General features: G+C 39.2%; 1 protein-coding gene across 1 annotated transcript; it reads left to right on the top strand.

Annotated features, from left to right (window-relative positions):
* The first annotated feature begins 6453 nt into the window (after positions 1-6453).
* Positions 6454-12256, top strand: LOC116262906 (chaperone protein dnaJ 15-like). The gene is made up of 11 exons (XM_031642444.2): positions 6454-6908; positions 7972-8095; positions 9456-9538; positions 9617-9728; positions 9814-9918; positions 10100-10150; positions 10697-10786; positions 10885-10993; positions 11091-11239; positions 11324-11377; positions 11774-12256. Exons 1-11 carry the CDS (start codon positions 6781-6783, stop codon positions 12002-12004), a joined length of 1236 nt encoding a protein of 411 aa, XP_031498304.1. The 5' UTR covers positions 6454-6780; the 3' UTR covers positions 12005-12256.
* Positions 12257-12288: the final 32 nt, after the last annotated feature.

Here is a 12288-nt window from a genome sequence, read left to right as displayed (position 1 = left end):
AAACAGCATGTTACCGTTGCTAAATGTACCCTAAGTACAATAGCAACTAAAACAATAACTCGGAAAATGAATAATACATCTAAAATAAAGCTAATGATGAATCAAAATGTCAAAAACGATTGAATGCAGTATGACACAAAAGATCGAAGAGGAAAAGGAGAAATTAATGGTGATGAAAATGAAATGACCAGGCAAATTGCTAAAAAACAAATAAGTTGAAGCCAAAGTTTTTTTAGAAAAACAAAGGGGGATACAGAAAAGTGAAATAAGCCAAAGTACACAACACACAGCCAAATAGATTAAACTCTATCTAAACTGCGAAGTGGACACAAATATGACAAAAAAAAAACATAGAAAGGGGCAAAAAGCATTCCAAATTCACCGAAAGAACAGAGGAGAGACATCCAGCAGTTTTCAGTGGAGGACGCAACTTATCGTCGATCTCGGCAGGGGAGACGGGAAGCAAAAAATTCTACCGGATGATGAAACGCCGGCTCTTTTTATGCTTTTAATAGATTTCATGTTTAGTGTAACAAATTTCAAAATTTTCCAAGCGGCTGTTACGGCTTTCTTCTCCCGCGTCGCCTGCATGAAGGAGCACCGCGACGGCCGAGAAAGCCGTTGATGTCTCCCCCGATCGGAGAGTGAAGCCTGTGACTTGCAATGAAGATCCAAATTTCACTGCCAACTCCAATCGGCAGAAACTATGTGTACGATACATACAGGTGTCGCAGATGCCTACTCATGGCAATGGCTCGAGAAAGAATTAAAATGGAAGTCAACGATCTAACTACAACTAAGCTGATTGAATCTCTTCAATGCTTACAAGATGAAGAAAATCATTTTCTCTGTAGGAAGCGTGTTTGAGCTAGTGCGTATACTTTTTACAACTTTCTCACTTTGTCAGAAACAAAGGAACAACAGAGCAGAAACGCAGGGTAGAGTTTTGCGTATATTCATTTCAATAGAGCAGCGATGCATGTATACTTACAGCAGATGAATTCTGTTAAGTTACAGCTAGACAAATGATTCTAGTGAGAGCTAGTTACAAATCCTATTTTACAGTTACATAATCGTTAAGCACAGATAGTTCACTAACACTCCCTATCAAGTTGGTAATTTGCTTGGAAAATCCCAACTTGCTGATTACGTTGATGAATTTTTTTTTTCGCTAGTACACACATATATATATATAAAGTCTTTAAATAAGCTTCTTTGAATAGAAGGGTGATTCCTCACCAACCAAGCCTATAACAAAAAACTCAGGTAACAATTAGGCAACAAATTTCAACTTGAGAGCCTTCACACACCTTTTTCATCACGTTCTGATTACCACCCTTATATACTAGTTCGTTGGCAAAATCAAATTATGGTACGATTGATTTGTATCCCTAGATATCCGAGAATGTTAGCATTTTCATCAAGAAAATCTTCAACTTTTTGTCGGCACACCCGTTTGAATTGCTATTCTGTGACATACTTTTACAAAAAAGAAACCGTTAATTATGTGATTTCTTCAAGCAAAAGTCAGTCGCTTTTTTGTTAAGATTAATGTTTTAAATTTATATGACTGCACCAACAAAAGAAAAGACCAACAAAATTTGAAGTCCCGAGAAGCTCGTGAGAAGTCGAGGTTAAACTTTTCTCCTTCTTGGCTGCTAAATGATCAAAAGGCGATCAGGTATGTAGAAAAAGAGTTTCATTTTCAGAAGTCTAATTATACTTGGGATTAAAAATTGTCATCGAATTTCGATTAATTTTTGTCCTTAGGTTGCTGGGCACTTTTATGTTTTTTTTTTAATTTTTTGAGTTGAACGCAGTTGGGTTATAGCTTTTTCTCTAAAATAATTATTACTAAGGGGAAAACGTTGGATATCAGGCAGGATGGCATGTCCCAGGATATATGCCTGGGAACGTGAATGGGATGGTGATCATGTCAATGACCCAAGACTACTAGACTAATAGTATCGAATAATTTTATATCAAAGGAGCTATACGCATTAATAAACAAAAGGCTGGCCGTTGACATCACTTTAATCTAAGTCGTTACAGCAAACATCAGCTAAATATATTGAAAGTCAAGTTCGAACTGTGTACAGCCAAATCTTATGAAACCCACTTTTCTTAACTGTTAAATTCAAATAATGAACAGTCAAAATTGATGAAACCCGTTTAGCATGATATAATATGGTGATGGTTTTGCCTTTCTAAACCACAAATCCATACATTTCTGCCCTCTGCCTTCAATTTCTAGCTCTGTCACTGGCAGGATGACAACATAAGAGTAACAGAACAACCATAGTGCGGAGGCGCTGTATATGTATGTCAGGGGGGTTGGATGGTTAATCATTTATGAACAGCTAACGCAGCAAGTGAGCTCACCTACAGTAGAATGAAACAAACTTAACCAAAATACTTGGAATATTCCAGCAAGATCTGAACACTTAAGAAGACTGACACTGACAAATTTGTTCAGTGGTGCGGATTTGTATTCTTGTTAAACCGACTAAGAAATCGAATCATTTTCCAAATAATGTCCTTTGTTCGCAATCCTCCACGGATTCTTCTGTACTTGGCTACAAAAGCAAGTATACTGTTTTCACGAGCAAAATTGGAACAAGTGCTGTATCCAAGATATCCCTCTTTTTTAGGATGAGTACTAATGCATCTGCATCTGCTTAGGCAGAAAAAGTAGAAGATGTTGGGATGCGAAAGAAACCGAAACTTGAACGCTGCTGAGGGCAGTGATCAAACCCTTATGCGAATGTTCTTAGTTACAGGTTGCAAAAAACGTAGCTTTAGACTGTACACAGAGTGCTTCTCGTGGGGATCGAACTCTTTCATGCTATTCCTTTAGTTTGGAGGTAATTACAATTTTTCTGCTTATCCTGCTTTATTGGATAGGTTAGCTCCAATAGATAATCTTAATTGGGTAGGCTGTTCCATGGATGCAAACCGTCTTGTCGCAGTCACTACTGAAGACTGATCACTAAAACCAATCGTCGCATGTTGGATATGGTGCAGCTCCATCCTAGATGGTATTCTAAATACGGATCCTAGATATGCATTTTGATGTGTCAGGTTCGGGTTGCCCTCATTGATCTTTGTCTAATTAATGGGATTCGGATTTAGGCAATGGCATCTGATTGGAGATCCTGAGTCCCAGACATGACTCAAATGGCTGGATCTGATCCACGATCCAATCAAGCTTGAGGACTCCCTTCACTGTTGCTCAACGGTGCTAGATCTAAGAAAAAACTCCCTCTGCATTCACCAGTCGCATAGTGGTAGGCCTGCACTTGGTGGTCAAACACGTCATGAGATCAATCATAATGACGTCTGGTTGTTGGTCAAGCATATAAAAATGCAACCCGAGATCCAATATATCAACACCGATTCATTCTTTAGATGAAGAAGGTTGCCAGATCTAACCTACCGCGTCCTCTTTTTTGTGGCTTTCTGGATCCGAAGTTAAGGAACTTAGGTACATAGAGATCATGATCCATTTGGATCCAAACAAAACGCACATTCCAACTGGAACTGCAATCTGATCCAGCAAAATGCAGGATCCATTATAAGGTTGCTACCTGGATTTATTTGGATCAGAACCATTTAAAGCAACTAAACAGCTTCCCCACAAGTCGGAAATTATGGCGAAAACGAAAACGTATCCCAACAATTGAAGCGGTCCAGCGTCCACTCTACTAGTCGTTGAAATACATTAATTCCTTCAATAAACAATAAAAAACTTAGAATGATAATATTACCTGCCTCCATTATTATTGCTATCTTTTCGCTGAGCTCTTCGAGTAACGAAACGTCTATAATTTGGGCAACTAGCCATCAGTCAGTCAGCTTCTTGATTATTTGGACAATCAAAGCAAGAATCCCGACGTTTCTGTCAATTGATGACTCAATTATTGCCCTTGGAAGTACCTGGTAGATTTTGGGTGGAAAAAAAAAAGTTTCTTCCAAAAAGGTTTCCAAAAATAATAATAATAATAAAGAAAAGGCTTCCAACCCTTTCACTTGCTAAATATTTTTTAATCATTCAAAGCGGAGCAAGTACGAGAGATGTGTTGAAGGTTTGTTCCTTTCCAACGAATCATTCCAATTTGTAAAGGGTAAAAACAAAGAAATGGAAAGTTGAGGGAAGCAAGCAGCAAAGGTTGAACGTTTTCACAGTTTAAGGTTCTTCTGAGAACAAGGATTTCAGAAGCAAGTTGGATTTGGTGGCAGGAAATTATATATGGCAACCTTTTTGCAGGTGAATAACTTCCTCTTTCGTAAACAGTCCTTAATCTTTACTCCGAATCTGAGATCAACCTCATCCTTTAAATGATCTAATCGCAGTGCCTTCCGCCAGTTAGCCTGCTACACCCATGTCACTGACTCTACATGCAATGACTTATCTAATCTTTGTCATATATATATATATATATATATATATATATATATATATATATATATATATATATATATATATATATATATATACAAATGGTCAGTGAACAGTGGTGGTGCTTTTGCAGAATCCAAGAATCTTCACAATCATGTGTCGGTTGGCGGAAATCTCGATCTGTACTACCCTTTTGCAAATCGAAAAACTGCGCCAAATATATTGCTTTGGCACGAGAGATTCTTCTGAGTCGATTTGAGCAAATTGCAGAAAAGGCGAGCAACTGGATGAATGTTTATAAAAAGCTGTCTGACTTTCATTTCTATGTTAACCTCTTCTTTTCAAAGGAATTTAGTATCAGAGAGAGAAAGGGAGACCCACCACAACGTCAAAATCGAGTCATTAATTTTAAGATGAAGAACATGACTCCCAAAGACGACTCGCATTAATTTTAAGGAGAAGACCATGACTCGGCAATACGATTACGACTTGCTTGCGGAAGCAGATGAGCGTTTCTTTTAAGATTGACTTGTCTTTCCCTAGAGCTGTGATCAAGAAAGCAGCGAGTTTCTTCGAAATTTAATTTGAGAGATGGGCCCTCCTCCTGCAATAAATTTTATGATGAAAATTCTTCATCTTTTTCTTCGTCCTGTTGTTTCTCATTTTCCATTTTCAAGGCCACGCCAACCAGTGCTACGCTGTTTGATGGATGCAGGTCACGAAATTATTCCTGTCCGCAGCAGAGGTTCCCGTGGGAAAGAGAGTCGGGGAAACAGTACTCGCTCGCCAGGCCTCAATCCTTCATGGAACTCTTTCAAATCACGGGTCTGCGTTGGGGCACGGTCTCCATCTCCATGCTGTTGGTCACCGAAGGTCAGGTCACACCGCCGGTGACCGTCTTAACGTAAAACACTTACCAACGCACATGCTTCGGTTTTGTTCCATCAACAGCGCAGAGACGGCAACCCGAGATGCTGCATGTTGTATCCTAACAAGTTCTCCCAATCGGAAAAGGAAAGGATCACAATGTAAAATAATTTGTTCTTCTTTCGGGAAAAAAAAAATATGACTAATTTTTGGAAATCCGATCTGGTTATGCTAAAGTGGTAGCTTCAACTCTTAGTGTGTATATTGACTTTGTCAACTTGAAGTCTTAAATCTAAGACTCAACTTGGGATTTGGCATCTACTGCTCAAACATGGCGGTACATTTATTATGACCTCCAGATTTAGATATTGGTCAATTGTAGGGGCATTGATGATTTGGATGTAATCCCATATTCTATTCAAAGCTGATTCTTTTAATGTTTTATTTAGGGAAATCCTTGTACTTCTGGCTTGTTTTGAATCCTACGTACCTTCAAAAATGAATTATAGTAGTTTGATTAAATTGCAAATTTCACATATTGTTAATAATGGGATGTGGATACGGCATAGAGTTTTTCAAACGGATTGAGATAAGTTTTTTGATTGACAATTACAAGTAATAATACACGTATCATTTCGCATCTTTTATGTTCGAATTGGGATTTGATTAACTGCCAAACTAAGCAACATCCGAATAGTCTAATATGGTAACAACTATTATTATAGGTTTGAGTTCTATCCGTGGGCATCCCTTCGCCAATTAGGCTGACCCAGGCTTCAGCTAGAACGGCGAAAACATAAACCACCAAGTGGGTTCATCTAAATCCAACGAAACGAAATTCCTGCGGTAGACTGAAGCTGGTTGAGAAGTATGTGGGGGTGGGTTTTTTCCTTTTATCTTTAACTCCTCAATTGGCGTCTCGAACCGAACGTTCGGTTAATTATATGACCGCATGCATTTGAGATAAATCAGTTGTAAAGTACGCCATGCCAATCACAGCCAGTGTGTTACCTGTCAAAACGAAGCAAGGAGGGGGGCAGAAATGGTGGTGCCGGTGACCTCCTCTACGACCTTGCCATAAGTAGGGAGGGCCACCAGCGCCCTTAGCTCGGATGCGCTGTTACCGTTCTGCCCCATCTTCAGACAACCTGGCCCCACATCCCCCACCTCTCTTAATTCTTGTCATTTTCCAAACTTTTTAACTACTCTGAATCTAGTCCTGTGACCCTCCTCCCGTCTTTCTCCCTCTCTGTTACCTTCACCTCTTTCCCATCTCACTTTTCTCTTTATTCATTCCTTTCTTCGAGGAACTCTACATAGATTCTGTGCTTGGTTCCTGTAAATTCTTTTCTCTAGTCCCTTTACCCAATTTGCCACCACCCATCTTGACAAATTTGAGTATTTGAAAGGATGGGGGTGGCTTATTGGGATGTAATGTCGCAATTGCGTTTGTTGGTACCCTGAATTATGATTTGATCTTGGCTTGTTCTGATCTGGGAATCGGAGTTCCTGCAATGGGGCACTCGAAGAAGGAGAACACCCGGGCTCCGGCGGTCAGAAAGGACCCTTACGAGGTTCTCGGCGTCTCCAGAGATGCGTCTGAGCAGGAAATCAAGGTTGCTTACAGGAAACTTGCGCTAAAGTGAGTTTTTCTCTATGGTCTGATATAGCAACCTCTCTTTTATTACCTAGAGCACAATTCTCTGTGAATGAAGACGGGTGCATTACTAGTCCAGTTTGCGGTAGTTTTGGTTTCACGGAGATGCGGTCTCTGATTGATGGTCTTAATTTTGCAGTTATTTTTCCGCTTATTAATGCCGCGCCATGGCCACTTTTTTCTTCTACTTTTCAAGAAATGAGGTTCCCAGTTTTTTGTTTCTAAAGTACAGAATGTTGTATTCTTCGTTCTCCTCCATCTTAGATTAATTAAACTGCTTTTCTGAATAATAAAGCCGTCGACCTTAGCCGTGACTTCGTAGGTGCAGGCGTTTGGGTCCCGACGAACTAAACTTGATTGTTTGCTTTCGCGAAGAGTAAAGCCTGCCATATGTTCTCTCCAATTGCAAGGGGTCGAATAGTTGCGCAACATCATGGTTTGTGGTTAAAAAAGAGGCCGGCTGACTTATGTTGTATTTTCAAGTGGAACTAGGCAGTATTTTTATTCGCACAATCATTGGCAGCCTCGAAGACATGGCCGCGACCAATTCATTAAACTACTGGATTGACATGAATCAAGTTCCTTTTTCTGCCGTTTCCTTTGTGGAATCGAGCATTTTGGAATGAAGTATAAGAATTTTTATCTTCTAGTGGGGTTTCCATATTCCTGCATGAATAAGCATGTTTATTCTCTATCTAGTGAACTTTCATTTCCAGGAACTACAGTCGCCATTAGGAAAATAATTTCACTTGTCAGGCTCCCTCGTGGAGGCGTATTACATGAGTTCTTCGTAAACCTTTGATCTTTCTAGAAGCTAGTCCTGGAAGATGAAGGGATGAAACTGACAAGATATTTTTGACTCCGAAAGTTCCTCATGTTTGGGATATGCATAGGGCTGTTTTTTAGAGTAATTATTTATCCAATTTTGTTATTCTAGATTTCTATTTCACCAAAGGACTGTACCTTTAAAGAAAAGCTTAACTATCTTGATTGCTCATCATGTGACAAGTCTGGCTCTCTATATCGTATCTCGTTACCATTTCTGTAGGTATCACCCTGACAAGAATACAGGCAATCCTGAAGCTGCAGAACATTTTAAGGATGTCGCTTATTCCTACGGAATTTTATCAGATCCAGAGAAAAAGAGGATATATGACAGTTCTGGGTTTGAGGTAAATTATTCTTGGTTTCTTTTTCAGGAAGATTATTGGTCAAGAAATGTTAAAAGTTCACAAGTTTGTTTACCTCTAGTTGATAACTTTTACTGGTTTAGAGCATCACTACTGAAATCTGTTTTGTATGCTTGTTTAATTGTTAACATTACAGTGAAGTACTTGCTACAGCCAATCTGATTCCAATATATAGAAGAATTTGAATTTTTCATGGGTGTTCTTTCCAATATATTTTGTCCTTCCTCACGATTCACCTTCTGTAAAGTAGTTCCCATAGTCTAATGGTGGCTGTGTGATCCTGTTTCCTTTATCCTTTGTTAGTTAGAAATGATGCAGGAGTCACCAACTTTTCACTTCTATGATAGGATGCTAGATTCCAATTCCCTGCATTTGAAGGTAGTATCTTCCTTGTTTTCTATGGGAGTTTGCACCAAGACAATCACTTGAGATTGACCATTCTCAAAGTTTGATGGCAACCAATTTAAAAACTTGATGATAACCAACTAATGTTGAATTAAGATAAGACTGTGCCAACTGATAGCCCAAATCTTCCATGTAGTGCCCCAATGGTCAACTGTCTTTCGCAAATAAAGGTTTGTCTTCCTTAGAAGGCATTGCCGTGAAATATACTACAATAAGGTAGGGAGGATCCGTCTGAGTTGAATGAAGCCTTCTAGTGATATACTAGATGAAACAACCTACAGGACCTAGATCCTTGTCAGAAAAAGCTGGCTACCTTTTTTTTGTGCAGTTGTTAAAAACATGGTATGCATAAAACTCTCCTTTTTCCATTGTCTTTAATTGCTTTTTAAACAATGATGTGTAATTGATCACCACCTTATGAATTTAAGCAGCAATGACATGAAGCTTGAAACGTAACCGTATTGCTGTTGGAGGAAGATGCCTAAGCTTGTGTAACAAGATTAACATCACAGACTGATGTTGTGGCATGCAATGTTGATAATTAACATGTGAAGCTTATGATGAATATTCACCTATCTTATAAAGTGATGATAATGGGTTTGTGTAATTAGTTAAAGCCTACCAACATTAGTGGTCCTGGTTCCATAATATTAGATGGCCCTTGGAAGCCAGTGTATAAACTGTCAAGTGTAATTATACACCAACCTGTAAATTTAAGCCAAAACATATACAAAATTAGTGACCGATATGGCTGGACGATATGATAGGAACAATGATCTAACACGGTGGTCCTTGGTCATTAACATGGTTCCCAAATATACTGATTCAGTTAACACTCGGTCCACTACAAATTTGACATGACTCTTGGATAACTCAATCATTCAATAGCTAGAGATGCTTCTAACCCTGGGTCTGTTCTTCCTTTGGGTAACTACAGGCATTAGAGGCTGATGGCATGGATATGGAGATTGACTTGTCAAATTTGGGAACTGTAAACACAGTGTTTGCAGCTTTGTTCAGGTAAAAAAAAATTCTTCCTCAAGCACCGTCTTATTTATATTATTTTTCTACTGTAATCACTTCTTCAGTGTCTTACAGCAAGCTTGGTGTTCCCATAAAGACAACAATTTCAACAACTGTGCTGGAAGAGGCTCTCAGTGGAAATGTCAACATTCAGCCACTCCCCCTTGGAACTCCCATCAGCGGCAAGGTGAGAACAACAGCTGCACAAAACTTAATTATTAAGCATATTCGAATAATTAACCCGCAATTTGATGTTTTTTCAACATTTTCAGGTTGAAAAACAAGACGCACACTTCTTTCGCATATCTGTTAGTGACCAACAGGCTAAGGCTGGTATTGTGGTTCGAGTTGTATCAAATGCCCAAAGCAAATTCAAGGTAATGCATCCTTCTTTTTAGATTTATTGATACCATTCACCATTTTGTTCCTCATGATCAATTACATGGAGCTGTGCTCATTTTGATCTTTGTCATATACTTGAATTCGTGCATCATTTCCTCAAGTTGTTTGCTTGGAAGATTTTGTTTGACATTTGATTTTATACATGTGTATATGCAGCTCCTTTATTTTGAAAAGGAAGCCAGTGGAGGATATGGACTTGCTTTGCAGGTGATTGCTCCATTCTTTTCTTGTACAGATTTCAGAACTTGAAATGCGCTTTTCATTCCACAGAAAGTTCCTCTCTGCTCTGCATTATTTTATTGGTGGAAGAACTTAGTTGTTACAGTTGAACAGACACTGCGTGAACAAAGTAATCATGAAAACTCATACAGACAAACAGAGCTAATGCAAATATATGAGACCAATGCAAATTAGATATATCCTCACTTAAATATATGAGACCAATGCAAATTAGATAAAAATTTGAGCACACGTGAAATTGAAGGGCATATTCTTAACTCACTTTGTGTAGTTTTTGTCTCATTATCTACTTGATCCCATATGCATAAGTCTTGTTTCTTGCTAAGTTGAGATCACTTCTCACTAGCAGGAGAACTTTGTGTGGTTATTGAGAAGTTGGTTTCTAATGGTGTATCTCATTCATAACTTTGGATATCCAATTTCATTCACACACGTGCATGCCAAAGAATCTTTTTCATTTGATTGATAATAGAACCATATAACAAATTGGTAAGTGGATGCTTATTTATTCAGGAAGATAGTGAAAAGACTGGCAAAGTGACATCTGCAGGAATGTATTTCCTCCGCTTCCAAGTCTATCGGATGGACTCAACTACAAACGCGGTATGCGCTTTTCCTCTTACCATACTCGTTTTCTTGTTTCTCTTACAAACTTCCTGAATCATCCTTAGCAGTTTATCATCTGAATTTTCTTGTTACAGCTAGCAGTGGCCAAAGACCCTGAAGCTGCATTCTTCAAGAAACTCGATGGCCTTCATCCCTGTGAAATTTCAGAACTCAAGGGAGGAGATCACGTATTTGCTGTATATGGTCATATCCGTCTCATTCTTACCGAAGTTTTCTCCCTCTATTTCTGTTACAACTCTCATCTGAAACTTTTCTCTCACCATTGCTGCACATTTTATAGGTGACAACTTCTTCAAGAGTGCAAGCTACACCATTGAGGCTGTATGTGCTCAATCATTGGAGGAGGCAAGTGTGAACCTCAAGGAAATAGAAGCTAACCTCCTTGTCAAGCGGGACGAGCTGCATCAGTTTGAGAAAGAGTACAAAAAGGTGCAGGATCCTTTTCATGTGAACTGCAAGAAGCAGTACTAAATGTTATCTCATGCATATCCAACGTGTTGATTGTTTCTACAGGCCCTGGCACACTATCAGGAGGTGATGAAGCGATATGCAGAGGAGAAGAAAAATGTAATTTCATTTTACTGAATCTTGTAATTTTCCTGCCATGAAATGCTACTTTGCAACCTCGTGCATCAGAATTCTTTAGTGTAGACAATCATATGGGCTTGAATTATTTTTTGCTGATGGACATGGCCCAACACTGACATCAGTAGCGTTTCTCTATTTTCATACTTTGCAAACCACACCGACTCATGAGCAGAACCCAACCATTTTTTTTCCTTCTGTACCCATCTTGTCATGGCGCCTTGTGTTGACCCCAACAAGGCGCCATGACAAGATCCTTGGAACCATGTGGACAGATCCTTGGGGGTCATCATGCCAAGAATTTGAATGACTTGTCTTTCTTGCAGTTCTCATTTTCTGATATAAGGATCTGTTAAGATTGGCCCTTGATTGCTGTAGGTTGATGAGCTGCTTAAGCACCGAGATGGCATCCACTCATCATTCTCCACCGGCAGAGTGGTCAAAATGACCACTAGCAGCAGCGGCAAACATCTAAATGGAGATTCTAGAGGAGAAGATGTGAATGCAATGAAGGATCCTTCTTCGGATGGGAAAGAGAGAACGGGCAAGAAAAGGTGGTATGATCTGAGAAAATCCACTATTTTTCAGGGTAGAGCACATCATCACTAGAAGAACTCGAAATGGAAGAAGATGCTATTTGTTTACTGCATTCCCGCTTGTCTATAATGACCGGTAGCATCAGTGTGATTCTTTTCATCTTGTAAAAGTTGGCTTCCAATCCACCTAAAAGGCAAGTTCAGACTGGGTAGAGATTATCAACAACGACGTGTGTGATATCTTATTCAAAATTTTTACTTGTATCAAAGAGAATAGACTTCGGGCTATGTGGCTGTGATTAATAAGACTGGCTCGGTGCTTATATGTGTGGTATGTGTGTGTGCATGCATGTGTGT

Source organism: Nymphaea colorata, chromosome 10, assembly GCF_008831285.2.
Source record: "Nymphaea colorata isolate Beijing-Zhang1983 chromosome 10, ASM883128v2, whole genome shotgun sequence".
In the NCBI taxonomy this organism is placed as follows: domain Eukaryota; kingdom Viridiplantae; phylum Streptophyta; class Magnoliopsida; order Nymphaeales; family Nymphaeaceae; genus Nymphaea; species Nymphaea colorata.
This window is presented reverse-complemented; position numbering and strand designations above follow the sequence as displayed.